General features: G+C 48.2%; 1 protein-coding gene across 1 annotated transcript; it reads left to right on the top strand.

Annotated features, from left to right (window-relative positions):
- Positions 1-1,236: 1,236 nt before the first annotated feature.
- LOC118663488 (zinc finger protein 64-like) lies at positions 1,237-27,317 on the top strand. Its single transcript, XM_036323154.1, is given in 6 exon segments — positions 1,237-1,614; positions 7,339-7,488; positions 7,703-7,765; positions 22,359-22,610; positions 26,054-26,547; positions 26,550-27,317. Coding segments are annotated over 6 exon segments (1,278 nt in total). The 5' UTR covers positions 1,237-1,508; the 3' UTR covers positions 26,763-27,317.
- The last annotated feature ends 302 nt before the right edge of the window (positions 27,318-27,619 follow it).

Raw genomic sequence — 27,619 nt, 5'->3', positions numbered from 1 at the left:
AACTATAACACAGGATATAGAAATCTAAATGAAATCCAGATATGATTGGCTATGCTGAATAAGTTGTTCTGCTCTTTCCATTCCATTTACCCAGTATACATATTGACTCGTCATTAAAAAAACAAAACCCAGCCTGGAAATGCTCCTCTTCCCTGCTAATCATCTGGGGCTTTTGCAAATTCAACGGAAACGGGTGCATCTCCGTATCTGGAAGTGGATTTCAAACCCACAGGTGATGCTCAGACAGATTAGAAATTCTGTTGCTAAGTTTAAACATTCAGATAAAGGTGTTTATGTCATGATTTTTCATTGTTTTCAGCAGCGGTTCTCAACCTTGGCTGCACATTAGAATCACCTGGGAATCTTTTTAAAATCCTGATTTCTTTAAAATAAAATTATTTCTTTGTTACTAATGTTGTGGCCCCACCCCACAATAGAGAAACAGAATTTCCGGAGGATGAGGCCCAGAAATCAGGATTTTAAAAAGATTCCCAGGTGATTCTAATGTGCAGCCAAGGTTGAGAACCACTGTCCCAGCCAGTCTGAGCACGAACGCCAATTAGCGCGCGCACACACACACACACACACACACACACACACACACACACACACACACACACCGAGGACCACGCCTCAGTTGCCTGCTGGGCGGGGCCCGCGGCCCTGGCCCAAAGGCTTCTCCGGTGTGGGGCGCTGGACCCGGCTGCGCAAACACGGATTCCCGGGCTCCACCGCCTGGAGCCAAAACTTTCGGAATCTGTATTTTTAATCGGCTTCTCCAGGAGCAGTGGTTCACCCTGCAGTTGGAGACACTCTGCCTCATTTGAATTTTAAATTCGAATGTACAGCCAAGGCTGAGAGCCACGAGTGGAAGTCGTGCCTTTACGACTCTCAGAACAACCTGGAGAGGTTGAACCCCCCCACCCCCACCCCATCCCTGCAGCGCCCGGGTTCCGTCCAGGCCAATTGAGTCTGAATCTGGAAGCGCCGCCAGGGCCTCACCCGGGAGCTCGTTAGGAATCCGAAAGCTCAGGCCCCAGCCCGACCCACCGAGTCAGAATCTGCATTTTAACGAGCTCCCCGGTGGTTCCTGCGCACATTCGAGTTGGAGGCGAGTGGCGCTTCTGAAATGTTAATGGGCACACGAATCACCTGGGGAGCTTGTTAAAATGCAGACGTGGTTTCTCCAACTTTAATGCGCACGCGATCACCCGGGAGCTCGTTACCATGCAGATTCGGATGCGCGGCCTGGGCGGAGGCCGAGCGTCTGCGTCTCTCCCGAGCCGCGGGGGGTGCGGCCTGCGAGGCGCGGACCGCGCTCCCGGGACCCGAGGCCCTGGCCCCGGGCCAATCAGCCGTCAGGACTCGTGATAAATCGCCCGGCTCCGCCCAGGAGCGGAACCGCGGGACCTGCGCGCTCCGCCGAGGGGTGTGACTTCCCAACTCCGCGGCCGGGCGGTGTGCAGCAGGCCCCTCGCGGGCGGTCGCGGGCGCCGGGTCGTCACGCCATGTCGCGGCGCAAGCAGGCGAAGCCCAAGCAGCTGGCCCGCGCGGAGCCGGAGCCTGCGCGCCGGGAGGTGGCGAGGGTGGCGCGCGAGGCGGCCGGGGAGTCGGGTGAGTAGCGTTGCGGTCGCCCCGCCAGCGGGCTGGCTGCCGTTTCTCGGGTGTTTCCGGGCCCGCGCGGGTGCGAGGTTCCGCCACCGGGCGTGGAAGGCGGGATGAAGCTCCCAACTTGTCCCGGGGCTCGGGCGGCGGCGCCCCGGCCCCTCCCCCACCGTGTCCATTTCCCTCCTGCGTGAATTCCTGTGTCTGCGCGGACCGTGAGCGGCGGCGAGGATGCCCTGGGACCCCTTCCGGGGCTGCCTGCGGGGTGTCGGGACTCCGGCCCCGAGCCCTCTGGCGGCGCCGCGCGCCTGGACAGCAGGCACTGAGCCCCGCGCGCAGAGCGACCTTCTGGAGGATGGAGAAATGTCTGCAATGTCTGAGCTGAGCGGGGCCCCGGGCTTAGTGCTGGAGAGGGACACAGCGAACAAGGCGGACGGAATTCCGGCTCCGCCGCAGCTGGTGGCCCGTGCGGAGGACAGAGCTGGCCCGCGCGCTGGAGCGCGAAGTGGTTAGGGGTGCGCTGTGTGTGTGTGTGTTGGGGGGGGGGGGGCGCCAGAAAAGCACTGGGGGGAGGTGAGCCCGGGGCAGGGGGCTCTTTCACAGGCGCAGCCCGGGCAGGCCGTGGAGTGAGCACCTGAAGGTTGTGAGGGAGCGAGCCGTGGCGGTGCCCGGGGGAAGCGCGTTCCAGGCGGAGGGAACCGCAGGTTCAGAGGGGAGGGCTCGCGGGCTGGAACCTGCGGCGGGTCAGACGAGGTCCCAGGGGTGACGGGGGCGCCGAGGACTCCTTGAGGTTGTGCCTTTTACCCTGGAGGAGTGAGTTTCTCCAGATCAGTGATTCTCAGCCTTGGCTGCACATTAGAATCACCTGGGAATCGTTTTAAAATCCTGATTTCTGGGCCTCATCCTCCGGAAATTCTGTTTCTTTGTTACTAATGTTGTGGCCTCACCCCATAACAAAGAAACAGAATTTTCGGAGGATGAGGCTCGGAAATCAAGATTTTAAGAAGATTCCCAGGTGATTCTAATGGGCAGCCAAGGTTAAGAACCACTGCGCTAGCGGGAGGGGGTGTCGGGTAGGCGGTGCCACAGTGGGACTTGCCAGGCTCACCTCGGGTGCCCCGCAGCCGGTGGAGCCCCGGCGAGGCGGAAAGACCCTCGGCGCCCCTAACACCTTGGGGCGGTATTTCTCACCCTGGGGCCCCTAGAGCCACCAATGCTAAAGCGTCTTCGGAGTAGGGCGCTTTGCCAACTGGTCAAATTCTTACGGCCACTCTCAGGTACCCCACCCCTTGGAATGTCGGGGGTAAGGATGGGGTGAGGTCGGGTAATCTGTACTTCTAAAGCGCTTCCGCTCCTGATTATCTTGCACTCAGACACTGATAAAGACGAAGTAATCTCGCCTCCCTCCTCCTTGCCTTCCCTCCCCCTCCCTCTTCTCGCCACCCCCGTTTAGCTGATACCTTCTTCTTAGGAAGGAAGTGGAGTTTTAACTGCATTGTCTTTTCCCCTTCTGCGTTTTTCTGGACCGGGCATCTCTGGGAAGGCTCAGATCCCCAGCAGCGCTTAAAAAAAAAAACACCTCTCCCCAGAAGGTGGCGGAGGGGAAAACCCTTAACCAAGCCACTCCTAAATTAATAGTTTGTATTTGGAACTAAAGTTTGGCTGCATGAATTATCGTAACCAAAATTCCATAACTACTATGTCCAAGGCCTAGAATGGGGACAGGTAGCTGGACAAGGGCTGTCTTTCTGGGGTGGGGACCAGGCCTCCTACTGGTCCTCATGGAAGGACTTGGGGATGTTGAATCTTTAGGGGGGAGTGATTATTGAAGACTCCCTGAACACCCCAGGCTGCTTTTCAAAGCTCTCTCTACTTTTTATCCTACCAGCAGAGCTGGCCCTGGAGTGGGACGGTGTTCCCAGGCGTTGGGGATGGTGTTCTGTACCCTGCAATACTGGGGTGTCCCCTGTGGTCAGGGCATAATCAGAATGACGCCCCAAACACGCCTCAACAGCGGCCACCACTGCAGAGAAAAAGCACCCTTACACTGATGGGGTTGTTCACCTGTCTTACATCTGTGGTGCTGAGCTGGAGGCTTGCCTTTTTTTTTTTTAAGTTAGGCTCCTCTTGCAAATAAATCGCTTTGCAACCAAAGTAACTTTTGGAGGAAGTATAAGGGAGCCGGTCAGTTGGTAGACTTTAATCTCCACCAGTAAAAGAAGGAAGTAACAGAGGGGCAGGAAAACCTTACACAGTAACATCAGCAGTTTCTCAAAGGGTTAACAAAGGCCATTGTGCTCACCGAGGTTCTAACTGTCAGATGTGTGCTCCACCCCCTTTCCAGCGGAAGGTCTCTGCTCTGCTCCAGCTGTACCTTTCCCAGGGGAGCCAGGGGGCCTTGGGTGTCTAAAGGTGACGGAAGTCTCTTGTGGCCCTCGATAGCTATTGGGCACAGTTTTCTGATAACTAGAACTCATCCATCTCCTGCCTGTTTTGAATTTTGCATTGCACAATGCATTTCCCTCCCCAAGAATCTGGCGGTGCACATGTGTACACACCAATGAATAAGACCAATAATGTTTACATCATGCTCACTTACGTGCAAGGTTCTTTTATAGATGCTAAATTCAATCACCTTCATGTTAAACCTGTAAGTTAGGGGCTAAATCCCCATCTTACTGATGTGGCCACTGAGGAACAGCAAAGTTGAGTAACTTACCTAGGGTCACACAGGTAATAGATGATAGAATTGGAATTTGAAACTTACTACCTGCCTTCCCGGTCATATCCCTCTCACTTAGATTTCAGCTTTTCAGTCTAACTCTGACCGGTTAAAACACTCAAGATTTTGATGGGTTTTTTTTATTTTTGAAGGGGAAATTGCTCAGTAGTACAGGTTTGGGTTTTGCCTGTGAGGGGCATACTGATCTGCTTCAGAGACGGCAAGTGTGGGTTCTAGTCGGCTGAAAACTTCTAGCCTCTGTGATCTTGAGCATCTCCTCTGAGTCATTTTCCATCCTCCCGAGCAGTTCTTAAAGTGTGATCCCCAGACCAGCAGCACCAGCTGGGAATTTGTGAGAAAAATCACAGGCTCCCCTCCTGAATCAGGAACTCTAGAGGTGGGGCCAAGACGCCTGTGTCTAAACAAGCCCTCCAGGTGATTCTGATCACTTGTTAGACAAGCGAGGGTGTGGAGTTGTGCTTCTCTGATTTTAACGTGCAGAGCAAGCATGTCAAATTCGTGGCCCACGGGCTGCATGCCTTGTTTATTTGGCCCGTGTTAGCCTTTGAGGTTGACATGCTTGGTGCACCTAGGACTTGTGAAAGAGCAGGTTGCTTCTGTAGGTGGGACAGAGCCTGGGGTGGGCCTGAGATTCTGCATTTCTAACTCGCTCCCATGATGCTGAAGTTAGTGCTCGGTGGCCCACCCTTAGAATAGCAGAGGTTTAGAGGAGTAAGACAGTCACTTGGGGAAGGCTTTAAAATGAAGTTCCTGGGGATCTACCCTAACACCCCCTCCCTCTGGGGCAGTGGTTCTCAACCTTAGCGGCACATTAGGATCACCTGGGAATCTTTTTAAAATCCTGATTTCTGGGCCTCATCCTCCGGAAATTCTGTTTCCTTGTTACTAATGTTGTGGCCTCACCCCATAACAAAGAAACAGAATTTCCCTGATTTCTGGGCCTCATCCTCCGGAAATTCTGTTTCTTTGTCATGGGATGAGGCCACAACATTAGTAACAAAGAAACAGACTTTCCGGAGGATGAGGCCCAGAAATCAGGATTTTAAGTAGATTCCCAGGTGATTCTAATGTGCAGCCCAGGTTGAGAACCACTGCTCTGGGGCACTCATTTAACCCACAGTGCAGGTGATGCTGATCAGGTATGGGACCGTCTTGAACCGTCTTGTCTCTTGTGCAATGTATGGTGTTCAGCAATATCCCTGGCCTTCACCTGCTAGATGCCACCGTCCCCACATGATCCTGACAATTAAAAATGTCCCCAGGCATTGCCAAAAGTTCCCCGGGGCAAAACGAACCCAGGATTGGATCACCTGTTCAGACCCTGTTAAGGGGCCTCCCACAGAACTTTCTAACGGAAGCTCGTACTCAGACAGGCTGGGCCCTGTACTGAGAATTCACATTGCTACCTCTTAGCCCTGAGACAGGTCAGCGATTCCTTTTTCCAGGTGAGTCAACTGTGGCTCAGAAAGGTTACATAAGGTGCCAGTAGGCACACAGCTAGTTTCATGGCTAAGCAAACCCTGTGCCTGGAACCCAAGCGCTCACCAATGTGCTGCACAGCCTCTCGTGGTCAGAGAAGGTTTACCTGGATAAACCCTCAAGGAAGATGGAAATCAACCTTCTGTACTCGGGTAAACCGAAGCCCCAGACCATGGCCTCTAATTCATAAGTTAGTCGGGATCTTTTTTCTTAAAGACTTCAGACATGGCTCGCACCTCTGTAGGAGGGAGTACTTAGTCATTGTTATGGAAACTTTTTATTTTTTTTAATATATTTTATTGATTTTTTACAGAGAGGAAGGGAGAAGGATAGAGAGCTAGTAACATCGATGAGAGAGAAACATCAACCAGCTGCCTCCAGCACACTCCCTACTGGGGATGTGCCCGCAACCAAGGTACATGCCCTTGACCAGAATCGAACCCAGGACCCTTCAGTTCACAGGCCGACGCTCCATCCACTCTGCCAGACCGGCCAGGGCATGTTATGGAAACTTTTTAAACTGCATATTTAGATGAAGCCATGTTACATTGTCACCCAGTCACCTGGGCCCATGAAAACAAGGATAGCACGTGGCTCCACCTTACTGAAAATAGAATGACACAGTGAGTTCCCTTGTACCCATCGCTGGGCTTCACACGTGGCCAGCCGTGTTTCTTCCGTACAGCTGTTCCCCTTCCCTGGGGTTTTTTTTGAAGTGAATCAGACATATGTGCAATTTATGAATATTCATCCCTAAACTATGAGAATGTTTTTAGTAAAAGTCTTAATTTTATCTTCCCACTTGAAAAGTAAAAAACCACCTCAAACTTTTAGTTGGGTTCAGCTTCCCACCGTCTTCAATGGTTTTACAGTCTGTTGAAATCAGACTCAAAATCCTGGTATTACAGACCATCATCAAGTCTCAGGCCCTGGTTTTCCCCCTTCTTTCATGTCATCTGCTGAAACGCCTGCCTTTCGTCCTGGGGAGCCTCGGGGCTTGAACTGTGGTCTGTGACCTGTACTGCACTGAGGCAAACAAGTTCGGAAATGGGAAGTAAGCATTTAAAAATAGCCTGACATTGCCACGGCATCCAGCTTTCTGTTCTGTCCGTAATAACTCCTGGCCTTTTGTTCTTGTCTTACTTCACTTTTCCCGTAATTTGTGTTGATTACCTTTTTATAAAATTGTGGCCTGTGATGGATTGGACATTCTCTTCCAAAGTAGGTCGTTGGGAGGCGCTTTTGCCAAGTTTGGCAGCCTGGATCTGGCCAGCCGCCTCCCTGTCACGATGCTGTGTTCTTTTGTCCCCTGTATTTCCTGGACACTTGTCATTAGATGAAGATGGCTTTTCTAAGACCAGAATGCATGTGGCTTTCAGTTTTTAATGTTTTGTGTGTGTTTTTGAGAAGTGATGAAGGTCGGTGGAGTCAGCCCGCGCCTGCTCTATTATAAGACTTACATGATGCTAATATTTGAGAAATTAAGGAACACCTTTTGGTCTCCTTTTCAGCTTCAGAACTAGATAATGATGCCCCCAAACCAACTTGTCCCTCCTCTGACAGCAGCGACACCCAGAAAGCCCCTGTCGTGGCTCCTCCTTCCGAGTCAAAGCAACAAACGGCCACCCTTGGAGAGAGGACATTCAACTGCTGCTACCCAGGTAAAGGGCCACCTGGGGCGCGCGCCCCTCGGGCGCGGTCCAGCGCTGCGGGAACTCGCTCCTGAGCCCTGAGCGCGCCCCGCGCTTCTCTTGCGCATGCGCAGCGGCCTCCCCTGTGGGTCCTGAGCATCGCTGCTCAGCCTGTGCCTCACCGGAACTCCAGCTCATAGTAGCTTCCTTTTGGAGGTTATATTTTTTTTTCTTTCTCTTCCAGGTTGCCACTTCAAAACTGTTCACGGCATGAAAGATTTGGACCGCCACCTACGAATCCATACGGGTAGGTGCCCATTCATTTGCTCAGCATTTTAGTGTTAAAAGCAAACGGCAGTACACAGCAAAGGGATAAGAATTAAGTGCTAGGTATATAGGGGTGAGCAGGACAGATAGCGGTCTCTGCCTCATGAAACGCAGTCCAGTGGTGGGGGAGCTGTGACCTAAAAAAGTAACAAATAGGCCAAAATGTTAGCTAACAGATACGGGGAAAGTGCTCAGGAACCTATGTTAGAGGGATGTGATCTAGCTCAGAGGCTGGGGAGGAGCAAAATTGGGTATGAGATGCACGTGAACTTGGACACAGATCCTCCAGCCCTCGGCAAGCCTTCACAGAATTGCAGGCCCAGTCAGTATCTCAATTATAACCTAACTAGAGGCCCACATGGGGAAGGGTGAGTCCCTCAGCCTGGCCTGCGCCCTCTCGCAATCTGGGACGCCTCGGGGGATGTCCAACTGCTGGTTTAGGCCCGATCCGGCAGTCAGACATCCCTCTCAAAATCCGGGACCGCTGGCTCCTAACCACTCTGCCTGCCTGCCTGATCACCCCTAATTGCTTGCCTGATCACCCTTAACCGCTTGCCTGCCTGCCTGATTGCCCTTAAACACTGTGCTTGCCTGCCTGATCACCCCTAACCACTCTGTCTGCCTGCCTGATTGCCCCTAACTGCCCTGCCTGCCTACCTACCTGATCACCCCTAACTGCTCGCCTGCCTGCCTGACTGCCCCAAATTGCTTGCCTGCCTGATTGATTCCCCCTCACTGCTCGCCTGATTGCCACTAACCACTCTAATTAGCATATTAATCGTTTATTATTATAGATGAGAAACCTTAGCCAGAACTAACCAGCTAGCCTGCTCCTCAGAAATTTACTGAGATAATGGTTGCTGTTGTTGTTAAATGGGCATGCGATGAAGTTGGACAGGTTGGCACAGTAATCTTAGATAAGAGCAACAAGGTGGCACAGTAATCTTAGATAAGAGCAATAGGTTGCTTCTTAAAGGTGCCTTCCGAGGTGCAACCAGCTGCCGAGAACACAGAAATAAGAAGCTGGAGTGGAAGGATTCCCTGCTGTACATCTGGGTCTGCACACCGTGGCCCATGGGCCCGTGGAGCTGGCGTGCTCCTTTGCCCACCTACCTTTGTGGCTGCTCTGGCCCTGCAGTGGCATCATTGAGTAGTTACTGGAGAAATGGGATGGTACACAAAGCCTGAGATAGTGACTGGCTCTTTACAAAACTGTGCCAACCTTTATAGTGTAGACACTCCACTAGGTAGTGTGAGTTAGGATACTACAGTGGGGCCTTGACTTACGAGTGTCCCGACTAACGAGTTTTTCAAGATATGAGTCTCTCGGCCGATTTTTTGCTTTGAGTTGTGAGCTAAAATTCGGGTTACGAGCCAGCTTCAGATACCCCACCGCTAGTTGGCGCAGCCAATGTCACAGTGAACGCCACAGCATCAGCCCAGCTTCACGTGTCTCACTCGTTCACTTTAAGCGGTTAGCTCTTAGTTGAAGCATCCGTGTTGTGCTCGCATTTGTGCTTGCAGTTATTTTGCAAAACTTCGTTTTTTCAACCATGGATCTGAAGAAAGTAAGTGCGAAGGACGGTGCTGAGAAGAAGAAGCGGATGATGTGCATTGAATTAAAGAAAGAAATTATCAAAAAACATGACCAAGGTGTGCGTGTAATCGACTTGGCGAAGCAGTACGAGCGTAGCACTTCTACGATCTGCACCATACTGAAGCAGAAGGAGTCGATACAGGCTATAACTCCAGCCAAGGGCGTTAAAATAATTTCTAAACAGCGGACAGCTATCCATGAAAATATGGAGAAGCTGCTAATGGTGTGGTTAACGGAGAAGCAGTTCGCAGGAGATAACGTGACGAAGGCTATAATCTGCGAGAAGGCACGAGCTATTTACGCAGATTTGCTGCAGCAGGCCCCAGGCACCTCAATGGACGAGGCATCGGGTGAGCCGTTTAAAGCCAGTCGGGGCTGGTTCGAAAATTTTAAAAAGAGGACCGGCACTCACTCCGTTGTCAGACGTGGTGAGGCAGCGAGCGCGGATATAAAGGAAGGTGACATCAATGAGCTCATCGAGGAGCACCCCGAGGAACTGACAGCGCAGGAGCTAAAGGAGCCACAGACGCAGCAGCACACGGAGGTTGTGCAGGAAATAGATGACACGGAGGAGGAAGAGGGGGAGGAGGTTATCTCTGTAAGTGAGATAAAGGAAATGTTGGGAATGTGGGAGAAACTTTCAGACTTTATTCAAAAGAAACACCCAGAAAAAATTGCAACTGGGCGTGCGATGGAGCTATTTAATGACACTTGCCTAACTCATTTCAGAAATATTCTGAAAGGGAGGATGGAACAGATCTCATTGGACAGGTTTTTATCGAAAACTCCTGTAGGTGAAAGTGATGAAAGCGTGGCGAAAAGGGCAAAAATCAGCAAATAAGATTCAGTTATTCAGTTCAGCCTTTCTCCTCCAACTCCATCAGCATTTTTAAGTCGTTTGATCGCCAAGGTAAATGTTGTACATTAAACTTAATAAAACAAGTTTATTGCACTACATTCTCTTGTTCAGTATTGTGTTTTTATACAATATTCGTTATTTCTAAATACATTTTTCTTATTTAAAAACATTTAACAAAACAATTGCAGTGTTTTTTTGGGTGTCCGGAACGGATTAATGGCATTTCAATTCATTGTAATGGTGAAAATTGATTTGACATACGAGTAATTTGAGTTACGAGCTCCGTCACGGAACGAATTAAACTCGTGAGTCAAGGCCCCACTGTAGTCTGTTTGCTCATACAGAACCCAGCTACGTAGCTTAAACATTATCAGGCGCATTTCTCTCAGAAGCAAGAGATCCACAGCTGTTGGACCAGCTTTGTCACCCTTAGCATGGCGCTCCAGCTCCGGTCCAGATTCCTTACCCAGTGGAAACAGAAGTGGAGGGGGAGGGCCCATAGCCTCCCTCACCGGCCAGGCCCCAGAAGCAGCAAGCCTTGTGGCCAGTGGGAGATGAGCAGACCTAGGCCTGCTCAGGCATCAGGGCATCGAGGCGGAGGGGACTGGGAATGGTTTCAGGAAGGGCAGCCATACCCAGCTGAAACGCTGCAGCACCCGGAGTAGGACAGCTTTCTGGACAGTCGGCACTGTGTTGTGGAAATGAGGTGAAGGGTCGCTCTTTCCCGGGGAGGGTAGACCATGAGCGGCCTCTTAGTGAAAGGAATGGGTGATCCTCATCTTGAAAGACCAGGCTACGGGATGACGAGGTCAGTAAGAGCATGCAGATTGCAGGAGCCATGTGAGCAAAGCGGAGAACCCCTTCTCCCCCCAACATGGCAACCTCAGGTGACTGAAGTGAAGGTAACAGTGGAGCAGATGTTCTCAGCAGTGGCTGTACTGCTGCCATCTAGTGGGTGGGGCCAAAAGTGCTGTCCGAATCCTGCCGTGCCCAGGACAGGCCCTGTTATCAGGCCCCCAACGCTAGGGTGGACCTAGAGAGAGGGGCTGCAGCTGGGTGAATAGTGTTTTATTGGGGTCACGCAGAGCATGATCGGGGTACAGGAAGTCTAGGTAAGGCTCTGTCCTTGGTGGGTGCCCCGAGTCAGGCGTGCAGATGTGGTGCAGACTATTTGCTCCTTAATAAATGTAGACTTGGGCTACTTCTCTGGGTGCCAGGCAACTGCTCCAGTTCTCGGAATCTCTTACCCAGTGAAAAGTAGGAGACGGCCTGGGTTCTCGCAGCATCTCTCTCAGGGCATGACCCAGAAGTGGTATCCCTTGTGGTTAGTGGAATTGTGAGATCCAGCGAATGGAGACTTAGAAACAGCATTTCTGTCCCGCATCGCAGCCCAAGTGCAGTGTGATGGCTGGCCCCATGGCTTCAGGGACTCAGGCTCTTACTGGGTTGCTTTGACATCCCAAGGACGTTGCTCTCACAGGCATGGTCTTTACTGCCACCTTAAAGACATATCCGAGCCTGGTCGGTGTGGCTCAGCGGTTGAGCCTCAACCTAAGAACCAGGAAGTCACAATTCAATTCCCAGTCAGGGCACATGCCCAGGTTGTGGGTTCAATCCCCAGTGTGGGGTGTGCAGGAGGCAGCCAGTCTATGATTCTTTCTTGTCATTGATGTTTGTATCGCTTTCTTCCTCTCTGAAACCAATAAAAATATATTTTTTAAAAAGACAAGTGCTAGAAGCTACACGCATCACTTGGATTAATGAAGTCTTGAATCTGTGTGGCCAAGTGCCCAGCTGCAAAGGGAACATTCTCTTCACCAAGAAAAAGGAGGACTGACACGCAGGCTGGTGGTGTCGGACCCAGCCTGGGTGGGAAGCATCTGTAGGTGAAGCATCTATAGGTCAAGTCATTTAAGTCTTGAGCCTGATCTTTGCCAAATCGGTAGGACAGTGGTTCTTAAACTTCTATTTTGAGATCCTTTTACATTTAGAAATTAAAGCTCCCTCCCCCCAGAAAAAGAGTTTTTGTTTTATCTATAGTTGTGGCATTAGCAATCTTAAACTTTAAAATAATTATTCATTTAAAAATACAGTGGGTCCTTGACTTACAAGTGTCCTGACTAACGAGTTTTTTGAGATACCAGCTGTCTCTCGGTCGATTTTTTGCATTGAGTTGATAGAGCAATTTGAGTTAACGAGCTCAGTTTCGGAACGAATTAAACTCGTAAGTCAAGGCCCCACCCACTGTGACAGAAAACCCATTCTGTATTAACATAACACCTTTATAAAAAGCATTTTCCCCAACCAAAAAATAGCATAGTTTATGCCTTCGCAAATCTCTTATGTCTGGTTTCATAGTCGGCTGGGTCCTCAGCTGTTTCTGTGTATAGTCCATTGTCATGTGTTGTTTTGGTTGAAGCATCTGAAGAAAACCTGGCCTCACATACAGGGCGGGCAAGGGGAAGTTTACAACTGTGAGCACACAAAATACTGAGCTTGTTCTTGTGTTATTATGTATTAACTAGAGCCCCGATGCACGAAATTCGTGCAAGAGTAGGCCTGCCTTCCCCCCGCTGGCCGCTGGCACCTCGCACTGGCTTCCTTCTGGCACCCAGGACCCGGGCTTCTCTGGCAGCCCCAGCTTCATCTGGAAGGTTGTCCGGTCTAATTAGCATATTACGCTTTTATTATTATAGATTATTGCATTTTTTATACGAACAACTGTAAACCTACTTTTGCCCCACCCTGAATGTGATTGGAAATGGAGGGGTATGTTGATAGCCTTTTCAGATAGTTATTTTCCTTTAACACTAAACCACAACACAATAAATGGTAGTTTCTGAAGATTAGTGGCCAAGTGGAATCTGCAGCCACATTTCCACACACTTTTCAAACCTGTTCAGTTAAAATCCATTGATCTGAATGCTTTTACCCAGGCTTGATTGCTGACGTGTCATGCATTGGTCATTTGGAAAACACTGGCTTACCAACTTCTGTAATTCTTCCAAATGTTGATTCATTTCATTATATCACAGGGAAAAATCACTTCTGTTAACATTACCAATCTCGTTTCTGTTAATGTTACCAATCTCGTTTTAAAAATCTCAGAACCAGGAAGCTGCAAGCCCAGGGTAGCGGATCTGTGTTCTGAAATCCTAACTTGCATTTTTAGAGCGTTCTTGAATGTTATCATTGTGGCATTGGTCACTGTCCTTGAAGTGACAAGCTCGCGTAGCTCCTTCGGCCAAATACCAGATCTGAAGACAAAAAAACAAAGCCATAGTTTGTCAGTTGTTTCAAATCAAAACGGTGCGGCCTGGATAAAGTTTGCAAGAGCGTGTCAGATAACCGTGTACTGAGGTTTGCAGCAGCAGCAACTTACACATCCCGTTTCATCGCACAGGGTGTTCAAGAGGCTTATACAGGGGGAGAGATTTAATCAGATGGTTTCAACTGCTGGAAAGGACATTATTCCTAAGTGAAACTGGCTCTGGCTTCCCTGGGTGGTAGTTGGGGGGGGGGGGGGTACGGCGAGGGGGGGCGCCGTGAAGGCTGTCGGGACAGCAGGGAGAGCTCAGGTGTCAGCAGACCTGCCCACCATCGCTCCTCCTCAGTGACCGTGCCAGCAATGAAAAAGGCAAAGCGTGTCGTAGGAGGGGCATGAAAATACGTTGACCACAGACTCAGCCAGGTGAGTCTCGAGGACCCCCAGGCACTCCCAGACTGAACTTCGAGGGCCCTGGAGGCCGAGTGTGACAGGCAGTGGCTAAGGACAGGCATCTGTGCGCCTAGCGTGCAGGCTTGCTGAGGGCTTATTTGGGGAGTGTTGGGAAATCGGGCCTTGAACTTGGATTGAGTCTTTTTATTACATTTTTTCTAAAGTCATGTTGGGATATATGTATGTGTATGTATATGCATTTATACCTTAAATGCGAGTCTGTCTTGGATGGAAAGAAAAGCTAAATTTTCAAATAGACAATAGAAACAGAGGGAGGAGTTAGAGGGAGGCAGAGCAAGATAGAAAAGGCTTCATTTCTATTTTTTCCCCAGTCAAATCTTAAGCAAGAAAATATAAACAGTAAATAGATCTAGATAGTTCTAAAAACAGCATCACTTTTCTCCTCAACTTTATACATTGAATATATAGCTCTTACTGTCTTTCTTTTTGGGGGGGCTTTTTTTTTTTTTCAAGAGAGAAAGGAGGGAGGGGGAGAGAGAAACATCTATCAGTTGCCTCCAGTACCTTCCCGGACCAGGGATCAATCCCACCACCTGGGTATGTGCCCTGACAGGGAATCGACTCTCCAACCAACTGAGCCACACCAGCCAGGGCAAATTTCTAAGCCCTGCTAGTCAAAAGTGGTATGGTATTGTTTGAAAGCTAGCAATGGCAGGAGGAGGTCTTTTGCCACCTCTACTTCCATACCACTCTCCCACCTGCTTTCTGGGGAGTAACATTCATCTGGAAGAGAAAAGAAGGCACAAAAGTTGCCCCAAAATCTTGGACAGCAAAACCTTTTGCTTTATTAGAAATTAAAATAACCAAAAAGCTGTAAGTCAAGCTGTAAGTGTGAATAAATAAATAGAAGTGGAATAAATATGGGAGAGAGCATAGAAAGAGGTGTGTGTGTGCGCGTGCTCGCGCGCAAATTGAAGGCAGCATTTCGAGTTGGAGGAGTCGTGGGTGAACTCTGGTAATGGGGGGCCAGGACAGGTGGCAGTCTATTGGGACAAAAGTTATTGCCCTTCACCTCATTCACAAATTCCAAGTATATTAAATAAGTTAAGGATTAAAGTCTATACCATATTAGGAAAGGTAGGACAAATTTATGGTGTAAGTAGACAAATAAAACCACAGAGAAGACAGATTAATGTTTCTAAAGTTAAAAATAACAAGACACCACTAAGAAGGGAAGAGAAATGTCCTACAGGAAGAAATTTGTAACATAGGGTGGAATTAATCTTCAGCACATATAAGTTTCCTACAAGTCAAAGATGATCCCAGGGAAAAGAATATGAACAGGAAATCACCTAAGAAATACAAATGCCAATATTTGCATGAAAAGCCCGGAAGCAGTAAAGGGAAATGCAATCTAAATACTGTATTTTCTTCATCTGGTTGTATTAACATAGTGAATTGCAGAACACCATATATCACCTTGCACTTAATTTCATCATTGCCATACCCTTCCTCCCTCACCTCCCAATTCAGAGAGAACGTGGTAATGGGCAGAAAGTTGATAGAGATCTGATAGTAGCAAATGAATTTGAGCTTTGGCCAGTGTTTCTCAATGGTTAGAGCAGTGATGGTGAACCTTTTGAGCTTGGCGTGTCAGCATTTTGAAAAACCCTAACTTAACTCTGGTGCCGTGTCACATATAGAAACTTTTTGATATTTGCAACCATAGTAAAACAAAGACATTTTTGATATTTATTTTATATATTTAAGTGCCATTTAACAAAGAAAAATCAACCAAAAAAATGAGTTTGCGTGTCACCTCTGACATGCGTGTCATAGGTTCGCCATCATTGGGTTAGAGGGTTGGCCCATGCACTGAAGGGTCATGGGTTCTATTCCCAGTCAAGGGCACATATCTGGGTTGCACGTTCGATCCACAGCCCTGGTCGGGGTGCATGCGGGAGGTAACCAATTGATGTGTCTCTCTCTCATCATGTCTCTCTCTCCCCTCCCCCGCTACCTTCCATTCTAAAAATCAATGGGAGAAATATCCTCATTTTCTCTAATAGTTCAAGTCTACTTGTTTTGGATTGTCTTGGTAGACTATCTTATTCAAGTAATGAGTTTTCTCCTGTCTTTCTACTTGATCTTGAGCACCCCTGTCTAGGTGCTCCAGATCTGAGTTGAAGAGCAACAATGAGAAGAACCCATCGTGTCTTAATTCCTTATCTAAAAGGAAGGCTCTCTCGAGTGTCACCATCTTTAGTCAAGAATGATGGCTGACTCAGATGTTTTGCTCCTTTAAGGTGGTCCCGTGGAGTTTTCTGGCCTCATAAAGGAGATTGACTTATAATGTTTATATTTTCAATAATCACTTCGTATCTTCATTTGGCTTTGATATCCGAGTTCATCTCTCATGAAGTGAGTTGAGGCATTTATCTTTCCCTATGCTGTTAAACAGTTAATCGAATGTGGAAACATGTCTAGGAAATTTGATAGTCTGCGCCCACAATCCTCTCTGCTTGTGCCTTTTTTCAGAGGGTGGGGAGGGGCTGTAGAGGAGGCTGTGCCGGTAGAACCGCTCTAAGTGGCAACTGGATACTGCGCCGCTCATCCCAGCGTCCCCTCCCCACCCCCACCTGTCCCTGTCCCCGTCCGGGTGAGTCACAGCTCCGTGCCTATTGGCTTTTCTGCAGGACCCAGCGGGATCCTCAGTCTGGAACACGCCAGATAAAGGCATTACTTGACCTTGTGTCTGCTGTGGACTCCTGGCAACTTTGTGAAGCTAGAACCCTTCCCAGAATAGTGTTTTTAAATGTAGTCAAGTCCCATTAAAAGCTATATTTTAGTACAATTGCTACCAAAGTGTTAATTGTGTGGCATCTTAATACGTTGAATCCTTGTGACCCTGGGAGCTTGTTCAAAATGCAGAATCTCAGGCCCTACCCAGGTCCACTGAGTCAGAAACTGTATTTTACTTTTTATTTTTATGAGTTCAGCTTGAGAAGTGAGGAGATACTGATCAAAGGGTACAAACTTTCAGTTATAAGATGAATGCGTTCTAGGGATCTGAGGTACAGTGAGGTGACTGGTGTTAATATTGTATCCTGGGTTATATACCTGAAAGTTGCTAAGAGTAACTTACATGTTCTCATTACAAAAAAAGGAATTATCAGAGGTGATGGAGCTGTGACTACAATAAGGTTAGTTAATCATTTCTCAATATACATAGATATTAAGTCATCTTGTATACCTTAAACTTACACAGTGTTATATGTCAACTAGAGGCCTAGTGCATGAAATTTGTGCATGAGTAGGGTCCCTAGGCCTGGCCAGTGATCAGGGCCCATCAGGGCCTTCCTTCTCCCGGCTGCTGGCTGGGGCCTTCCTTCCCCCAGTTGCTGGCTGCTGGCTGGGGCCTTCCTTCATTGTGCGCTGCCCCCTAGTCGTCAGTGCACATCACAGTGAGCGGTCAGACTCCCAAGGTGACAATTTTCATATTAGCTTTTTTGTTATATAGGATTATAGTATAGTATAGAAAGTTAGGGGGCGAGGATCTGCATTTTAATGCCACCCCTACCACACTCCCCAGACGACTAGTATGGTCATTAGCACTGAGAAGCCCCACATTGAATGTTAGGACCTCGTGGCTGGTCTGCTAACTCCCTTCATTATGGAGCAGCAATGAGCATGAATATTGCTTTGAGAACTGGCTTATGTCTATTCACAAGGGTCTCAGGTACCATTATTAGTGTGGTCAGCTAACCAAATTCACAACAGGAGGAAATGCTAAATTTCAGTTAGAAGTTTTAGGAACAAAAGTGTGACCATTTCCCTCTGAATTTTATCTACAAGTCCCAAATGAAGAATCCCTGATCTGGAATGTTCCAGGTCATCTGGGGAAGAGAAAGATGACACACTGGCTTGGAAGAGCATATGCCTAACAGTGACTCATCAGTTTTGATCGCATTTCCCTGGGCAGAGCGAGCCACACACCCAGTCCCCGGGGCAGGGAGCAGAATTCTCCCAGGAAGGACAGCAGACTCAGTAGTAAACAACTTCGGGGTGCATCTCGGACATGGCAGCTTTTTACATTGTCACTGGTCCATTTTACTTTGTAATTTTATATCTTCCTGGGCCGCCATCCATTTCATCACGTCTTCCAAATTTATTGGGCTGAAGTTCTGCTTGATAGTTGTGATTGACTTTGTCCATCTATAGTCCCCTTTCTCTTTGCAATGCCTGCGTCCTCAACCAGGCACAACGTTACTCCCCTCCCTCCCCAGGAGACATTTGGCAATATCTGGAGACTTATTTGACTCTTACAACTGGGGAGGGAGGTGCTACTGGCAGGCAGTGAGGAGGGGTCAGGGATGCTGTGAAATATGCTACAATATACAGGACAGCCCACAGCAAAGAAGAACCTGGCCCAAAATGGCAATAGTGCAGAGATAGAGAACCCTGATCTATTGGAATCTTCTCTTTTTAAAAAAATAAATACATTTTTGCCCTGACTGGTTTGGCTCAGTGGATAGAGCGTCGGCCTGCGGACTGAAGGGTCCCGGGTTCGATTCCGGTCAAGGACATGTACCTTGGTTGCGGGCACATCCCCAGTAGGGAGTGTGCAGGAGGCAGCTGATCGATGTTTCTCTCTCATCGATGTTTCTGACTCTCTACCTCTCTCCCTTCCTCTCTGTAAAAAAATCAATAAAATATATTAAAAAAAAAAAAAAAGAAATAGCACTTATTATCTAAGACTTTTTTCTAAGATAAAGAAAGAGGTCCCCGAAACCAGTTTGGCTCAGTGGATAGAGTGTCGGCCTGTGGACTGAAAGGTCCCAGGTTTGGTTCCGGGCAAGGGCATGTACCTTGGTTGTGGGCACATTCCCAGTAGGAGATGTGCAGGAGGCAGCTGATGGATGTTTCTCTCTCATCGATGTTTCTAACTCTCTATCCCTTTCCCTTCTTCTCTGTAAAAAATCAGTAAAATATATTTTTAAAAAATACATTTTTAAAAATGTTTTCATTGATTTTTAGAGAGAGAGGGAGGGGGAGAAAGAGAAGCATTGTGATGAGAGAGAAACATCGATCGGCTGCCTCCTGCATGGCCCCCACCAGGGATTGAGCCCCAACCCGGGCATGTGCCCCGACTGGAATCAAACCAGTGACCTCTTGGTGCATGGGTTGACACTCAACCACTGAGCCACACCAGCTGGGCGGAATCTTCTCTTTTTGAGCAAACCTCCCCTTTTAACAACCAAGTTTGGTTTTATTGATCAAGTGCTGGAATCTTCATTTATTTCTTCTAGTTTCTTGACTCCCATATGGCTCACTTGCTTTCAGTCTTTTGTTAGAAATGAACTTAAAAGTGATAGGTTATGGCGCCCTGGCCAGTGTGCTAAGTGGTTAGAGCGGCGGCCCATATATCAGAGTCTTGGGTTTGATTCTCCATCATGGGCATGGACCTGGGCTGCAGGTTCAATCCTAGCTCCAATTGGGGCACATGTGGGAGAAAAGCAATCAGTGTGTCTTCTCGCATCGATGTTTCTCTCTCTCCTCCCTCCCTCTCTCCCTTCTACTCTCTCTACAAAGCAATGGAAAAGATATCCTGGGGTGAGGATTAACAACAACAAAAAAGTGACAGGCTGTGGGTTTTGATACACTGCACTCTCACTGCCCATCCCTATGGGGGTTTATAATCTGATTTGGATTCATGAACAAAAATTGTTTGAAAATATGTCCTAGAATTTTCAGGCTGACTTTTTTGAAAACCTTTTATGAGACCATGTTAGAGTCATAAAAGTTTAATTCACATCTATTGGGTGAGTTTTATCTTTTCTTTAATAAGAAATTTCTAGTGGCTTTCATCATCACAATTTCTATATTAAAATTGATATTCCTGCTTTCACTTAGCATTTTTTTAGAATGTTTTTCTATCATTTTCTATTCTTTGTCATTTTTACTTAGGTCTCTTCACATTAAGCTGACTTTTTGAAAATTTTTAAAAATACCTTTTTATTGATTTCAGAGAAGAAAGGAAAGGGAGAGGGAGAGATAGAAACATCAATGATGAGAGAGAATCATTGATCAGTTGCCTCCTGCACGCCCCCTACTGGGACCAGCCTGTAACCCAGGTATGTGCCCTGACCAGGAATCAAACCTTGACCTCCTGGTTCATAGGTTGACACTCAAACCACGGAACCACACCACATCAGCCAGGCTGACTTTTTGAAATCTTGAACAGGTAAATTTAATCCATTTATGTGTGTTGTACTTACATTTAAGTTTGATTTTTACCAAATTTTGTGTGCTGGCTTTTTTTTTTGTTTTTTTTTAATGGTTGGTTCTCTCTTGTGGTGTGGAAGCAATACTTTCCATTTCATTACTTTCTCATATCCCACATTTTATCCACTTCCTTTTTTCCCCCTGCTGTGTACATACAATTCAAGTATGATACCCTGAGTCATCTGTCAGCTGGCTTTTCTTTTTCCACTGAATGCTAGTTCAAATGTAGAATAATTTCTGTAGAACTTCATAGAACTTTATTTTATTTCCATCTTGCTACCATCCAGTGTGGTCTGAGAACTTGTGTGCTGATCTGAACATTTTTCTTTCTGAAACCTTTAATAGCTTATCATTCTGGGCTTCTGAATTTGGCCACCATTTCTAGATAAGGCATCTTAAGGCCCATGGCCATGTTTAGTGTTGATAAGTAATTATTTGCTCTGTTCTGTCCTACCCAATCTAGAACTAGCTATCATATCTTTTCTTTTACTTTCCTGCTGGAAGCTACCCATTGTCTACACCAGTGGTTCTCAACCTGTGGGTCTCAATCCCTTTGGGGGTCGAACGACCCTTTCACAGGGGTCGCCTAAGACCATCGGAAAACACATATATAATTACATATTGTTTTTGTGATTAATCACTATGCTTTAATTATCTTCAATTTGTAACAATGAAATTGGGGGTCACCACAACATGAGGAACTGTATTAAGGAGTCGCAGCATTAGGAAGGTTGAGAACCACTGGTCTACACTATCATGAAAGTACAGCAGGGAACACAGAAGGCTGATGGACCTTGGGCTTTAGCAAGGGCTAAAAGCTATGCACCAATTGTTCTGTCGAGACAATGGTGGCTCAAGGCAATCCCCTAACCCAGTGGTCGGCAAACTCATTAGTCAACAGAGCCAAATATCAACAGTACAACAATTGAAATTTCTTTTGAGAGCCAAATTTTTTAAACTTAAACTATATAGGTAAGTACATTGTTATTAACTTAATTAGGGTACCCCTAAGGCTTAGGAAGAGCCACACTCAAGGGGCCAAAAAGCTGCGAGCCGCAGTTTGCCGACCACGGCCCTAACCTGATAATCTTTTACTGTTTACCAAACTTTACTTTTGATATGCTTGTTTGTTTAGCTAAAGGGCAAATGTGTAGTCTAGTAAATAAAAGGCTATGGTTCCGGAAATTTGGAGAAACTCTCCACTCGAGAGAGGCCTGGCTCCCCCCATGCCTTCTAAATTTATATTTCTTGTCTAGTGTATCCATTTATGCGCAGCCCCTTCTCCAGATCCTGAATCCTCGCTGCAAAAGGTTGCGGCACTTTCCCTGTTGTAACATCCTTTTGCTAGTCAACTTACTGGAAGAGAATGGAAATAAACCTGGGAATGAAAACTGCTTTTATACCTTCAAGTTCTTGATTTGGACATGTCCAAAAAGAAAAGATTGCCAAGACAGCACAAGGTAGCAGATACTGGAGCAAACACGCCTGTGTTCAAATCCCAGCTTCACCCTGGAGCAAATCGATTTAGGCGTGTCTTCCTGGCTCTGGCTTCCCCAAGCATTTGGTTCCTGGTCGAAATCCTGTATGTTTGGGCATGATCCGTCTGACGTGGTTGTAGGGGAGGGAAGGAACACTCGATTTGGTGGAGATGTTCTGAGCATGGGGTTCCCTGTCTCCCAGGGTATCTCTAACTTCTTGGGCCGTTTGCGTTATTTCTCTGGTCTAAGCACCCTCATTTCCTAGTCGCTGGGGGGAGGGGAACTAAGGGAGGGTGGATACTGTTGCTACTTGCAGTTTGGTATACATAAGGGAGGGGCCATTCTTTACGTGGGTCATCAACTAGTGAGCCAGGAAGCTGTTCTAAGACACTAGTAGACCTGAGTACTTCTGTGACCACTCCCCTGTTCCCAAGTGGGGTTGGCCTGTGATTTTTCCTTCAGTCTGATTTTATCTAACCTGTCCCTTCGGCCTCCTTATGATTTCTGAGCTGTCAGTGCATGGCACACCTTCTCCTCTCCCAGTGTGGTCATCTAGATTTAAGTGTCTTCCTATCCCTGGGCATCTGGGCAGAAGGAAGAGGCAGACCCGCATCTCTTGTCAGTAATCTCGATCAGAGTAACCCGTAAATTCTTGAATCTTTTATGTATTTGAAGGCGACAAACCACACAAGTGTGAGTTCTGTGACAAGAGCTTCTGCCGGAAGGACAATCTGACCATGCACATGCGGTGCCACACCAGCGTGAAGCCCCACAAGTGTCACCTGTGCGACTACGCCGCCGTGGACAGCAGCAGCCTCAAGAAGCACCTGCGGATCCACTCCGACGAGCGGCCCTACAAGTGCCAGCTCTGCCCCTACGCCAGCCGCAACTCCAGCCAGCTCACCGTCCACCTCCGGTCCCACACGGGTAAGTCCCTGACCCGGACACCTGGGCCTGACTTGCCAATTTCTTAACCTTTTATTTACCTAAAACACAAGCAACTTCAACACCTTGGTGGTTAAGTAAAGAAATTTGGAATCTCTGTGGTGATGGTGAAGCTTGTGGTTTTAATTGAAAGATGAAAACCCAACAGCTGGGTTTCCTAACGTGACTGCGTAGCATGCAGCTGGATAAGGACCCAGAACAGCAGCCAGGAAGCAACGGTGTATCTTGAATTATCTGAAGTATAAACTAGGTGTTTCAGTCTTTTCACTAAAACTCTGATTGCATAGTTTAATCCAGAAACATGTAGCAGAAGCAGTGGAACGTAACTGCAGATCACAGACTTCCAGTTCTAGAAATTGGACTTTGCAAAGAGCTTTTCCTTCCCTTCTTTGTGAGACCCCGTTGAAATAATGATCGATCCACCGATAGACCCCAATAATCGATCATGGCACAGAAAAATGGGGATTGGGAATCTCATAAGAAGGTTCATAAAATGAGAATTTTCAATGAATTCATGGGAGATGGCGAGCAGACAGAAATACGTTGTCACCTAAAATCGGGTAAAGAAAACTGTCCCGGCAGATAGCTGGGAGGCAGCCTGGCAGTTGGAGCCTGCCCTGCAGCCAGTGTCTGGCTGTCCTGAGAGCTCTGGACTTGTAGACAGCCAAGGCCCCAGAGCTCAGAGAAGCTGAGCCTATTGGCAGAATGGCCCAGACTACCCAGCAGGTAAATTTCTATGGCACCTGTGTCTCATCCTTAGGCCGATCCACTCTTCCTAAGCAAAAGTATCAACTGTGGATTCTGAGTCATTTGTGGGAAATGATGGTGTAAAAAGTGCCAAGTCTAACAAATAACTAATTCTGGAGCTAACGGAGTACTTGGGTGATAGATGAGGATTTTTCAGTTCTAATTGGTATCTATCCACGGGCAGAAATGTTGCATCCAAGAACAGTTCTAGGAAAAGGGTAGTAAGAACAAAGAGGTGTGAATTTAAACTGGGATTGCTGTCTCTAAAGTTTTTTAAAATCCCAGAGATCAGGAAAAAAAAAAGTGTTGGAGAACTGAGAACAAATAAGAAGCCAGAAGTCTGGTTGCTGACTAGGTCTAGGAAGAAAAGAAAATAGAAGTGAGGAAATCAAATGAGAAAAAGAATTTCCTAATTCTAAGGGGCCGTGGGAGTGGAAGGCTTCACAGAATGCCACGCAGGGCCAAGGAGTGGCTAGAGCAGTCTCCACCTAGAAAGACTTCTCAGTGACAGTGACTTCAAAGTTGGAAAATCATTTTGAGTGTAGAATTTTATACCCAGCCAAACTGTCTTCAAGTACAAAGACAGGCTAGACCAGGGGTGGGCAAACTTTTTGACTCAAGGGCCACAATGGGTTCTTAAACTGGACCGGAGGGCCGGAACAAAAGCATGGATGGAGTGTTTGTGTGAACTAATATAATTCAAAGTAAACATCATTACATAAAAGGGTACGGTCTTTTTTCTTTTTTAGTTTTATTCATTTCAAATGGGCCGGATTTGGCCCGCGGGCCGTAGTTTGCCCACGGCTGGGCTAGACAAAGGTGTATACAAGGACTCAGATTTTTCTCTAAGCCACCATTCTAGGGGAGGTACTGGAAGATAAGCGCTGTCAAAACAAGGGAGAAAAATTTGACATGGGGTATTTGATATGTGAACATGTGAATATGGCTAGCTGGGATTGCAATAAAGGGAAGTAGCAAGATGGTAACTTGTATAGTAGGCTAAGAGGAAAAAAATCAGCACATCAGAAACTCAGAAAATTTATTAGAAATTCCATGTAAATGCTTACATAACTAAAAGACTGGACAACTTGAGATCATGATGAGATTCTTTTTACTCAAGAAATGCGCAGTATAGTCAAGAGCATGCATAATAAAATGTGGCCCAAAATGCACCTGTAGGAAAAGAGGATCGATTCAACCTTGATGCATATTACCAACTGATCCAGGTGTGGCAGTGATCCTGGAAGGGGGTGCACATAATCCTGGTGCCATAGTTGGCTCTGATGAATATCACATACTCAGTCATAATATAAATTGCTTCTATAGCGGTCCTCAAATCACACAGTTTTGTTCCATGTTGTTTCATTATAACGTTGATAGGAACATAACTCTATATCAGTTAGCCTATGGTAAAACTGGTTTCATTACACGTCGTTCCGCTTAAAGTCAAAGAACCCATCGACGACGTTCAGAGAGGACTCAGTGGAGCTGGACTCTAAACGTTGACAACAGCCCTAGCCAGTTTGGCTCAGTGGATAGAGCATCCACCTGCGGACCAAAGGGTCCCGGGTTCGATTCCGGGCAAGGGCTCAGACCTTGGTTGCAAGGCTCCTCCCTGGCCCGGGCCCCGGTCAGGGCGTGCGCAGGAGGCAAGCAATCGATGTGTTTCGCTCACATCGATGTTTCTGTCCTTCCCTCTCTCTTCCACTCTCTCTAAGAAGATCAGTGGGAAAATATCCTGGAGTGAGGGTTTAACAAAAAAATAAATAAAAGTTGAACACAACTAGTTAAAGCTTGAGAATTCGCAAATGTTGTTGAATTTAAATGTAAAAATAAAGCTATTCCTGACAAGAAGAGGGGATCCTCAAAAAAAAAAAAAAAAAACCTCTGAAGCTGATGGGCTAACAGTTGTGAGGCTGTCAGTTCGGAAGGTAATGCTAGGAGGTCAGAACCACAGCCAGCACTGCGGGAGGGCGCTGGGGGAAAGGGTGCCCGTGTAGGACAAGTGAGATCTCGTCTGGGCGTAGCGTCACGATGATGATACGTAAAGTAACGACCTCCAAAAGAACTAAAAGCCCTTCGCAGTGCCTCCAGGGGGGGCAGGGGAAGCTATAGCTTCTCAGTATTTGTCTCCTGCTGCCATCTTCACGTGTTCCTGCTATAAATAAAACTCGGTGTTTGTAGTTGGAAAAATGCGAAACTTTCGCTAGTAATAAAAGGCAATTAACTGATGTCCTTGAGCTTAAACGCTAGAGTAAGCATGCTTCTAAGTGTTAGCTGGATGTGGGACAGCTGGTTGTAACGTACGCACCTCTTCCCCCTTCTGTGCTCAGTTTTGCAATGTCAGGCTAAGTGAGAGTTTAGAATCGAAACTGAAGTGTCCTCACGAAGGGTATGGACTTGGGCGCCATGATGCCTGGGTTCAGATCCCTGCTATTTAGATCAATCAGTTATCCCATCTGTAAAATGGGGGGAGGGGAGTAATGGTGCCCATTCGCAGGGCTGTTGTGAGGATTCAGCGAGTTAATAGACATGGTAGATGGTGTTATTAGGAGGCTACAGGTAGCTGGAGTTCAGAGACCCAACTGTCTCTTTGCGGCCAAGTGTTCTGACGCATGTTTGGGGGGGAGTTCTGTGTTGCCTGCCTGCTCTAATGGAAACACACCTTCCGTTGCTAGGGGAAACCCCCTTCCAGTGCTGGCTGTGTAGCGCCAAGTTCAAAATCAGCTCGGACTTGAAAAGGCACATGATCGTGCACTCGGGGGAGAAGCCTTTCAAGTGCGAGTTCTGTGACGTCCGCTGCACCATGAAAGCGAACCTCAAGTCGCACATCCGCATCAAGCACACCTTCAAGTGCCTGCACTGCAGCTTCCAGGGCCGGGACCGGGCGGACCTGCAGGAGCACAGCCGGCTGCACCAGGCCGACCACCCCGAGAAGTGCCCCGAGTGCAGCTACTCCTGCTCCAGCGCGGCCGCCCTGCGCGTGCACAGCTGGGTCCACTGCAAGGACCGCCCCTTCAAGTGCGACTTCTGCAGCTTCGACACCAAGCGGTCCAGCAGCCTGGCCAAGCACTTCGACAGGGTGCACAGGGACGAGGCCAAAACGGAGAACCGGGCCCCGCAGGGCAAGGAGGGGCCCTGAGACGGCGGCTCTCCGCACGTGGCCAAAGTCAAATCATAACTCAGCGGGCCTTCCGCTGCGAGACCTGCGGGGCCGCCTTCGTCTGGGATGACTCTCTGCGATGCCACAGGAAGCAGCACAGCGACCAGAGCGAGACCAAGAACTCAGACGTGGTCACCTTTCCGCCCAAAAGTGGTGCCTCGGGGCAGCCGGGCGCCCTGGTCTCCGCGGGGCAACTGGAGGCCGCCCTGGAGCCCGGCCTCTGATCCCATGAGGAGGGGTGTGAACCGCCCAGAAACCCAGGCAAAGGCTGTTCCCAGCCATTGGGTGTGGCCATCAAGCCAGACTTTGTCACCAGCTCTGGGCATGGCTGCCCCCACCTCATGGGCCTCCAGACACCCCGGCTGCAGTCCCTGTGGCCAGAAGGCAGATGCCTCCCGCCGCTGTCCTCCCTCCAAGAAGCCACGAGGCAAGGTGACCAGTCGGCCAGGTGACCAGGGTGGGCCCCCTGAGCGCTGCTCTGCCCAGTAGGACAGCTTCTTTATGATGGACTCTAGCTCTGAGACGGGGCCGCCTCTGGTGCAGTTATTAAACGACTGAGACTACATGGGACACGAAAACTAAACTGACCTATTAGTGGGAACGGTTAGGGAGAGGATGGGTGCACGGAGGCTCTGGGAAGCTCTGGCTCTTAACCCTGGTGGTGGTGGGTTTAAGAGTGCTCGCCTTACACGTTTTTGTATGGTTCCTCTTGTCAGTTGTAGTAAAATAAAACTCGTCTGCCTAAGGCTGTAAGAGGGACACTCGTTTCCTCCCGTGGACAGGTGGTGGTCTGCTCTCCGCCCACCCCTCCTCCAGTGATCGGAGATGCACAGATTCCCAGTGTCGGTGCTGTCTGCCGGGACCGGAGATGCGGTGTGACCGGTAGGTGGCAGCAAAGATCAGCTAACAAAAGCTCAGCCTGTCACTGCTTTGTGAAATTCAGTATTTGTGTGAAGAAGGGACCAGGGGCTCAGTGGGCCCTGGGCTTGTTTCTGGGCCTGTGATGCATGGGACAGCCTGAGACTAGCGTCTTTCATCACAGGAAGCACGGGGTGTGTACTGCACCAACCAGGAAGTGAAC

Source organism: Myotis myotis, unplaced genomic scaffold (assembly GCF_014108235.1).
Source record: "Myotis myotis isolate mMyoMyo1 unplaced genomic scaffold, mMyoMyo1.p scaffold_m19_p_9, whole genome shotgun sequence".
NCBI classification, from domain to species: domain Eukaryota; kingdom Metazoa; phylum Chordata; class Mammalia; order Chiroptera; family Vespertilionidae; genus Myotis; species Myotis myotis.
This window is presented reverse-complemented; position numbering and strand designations above follow the sequence as displayed.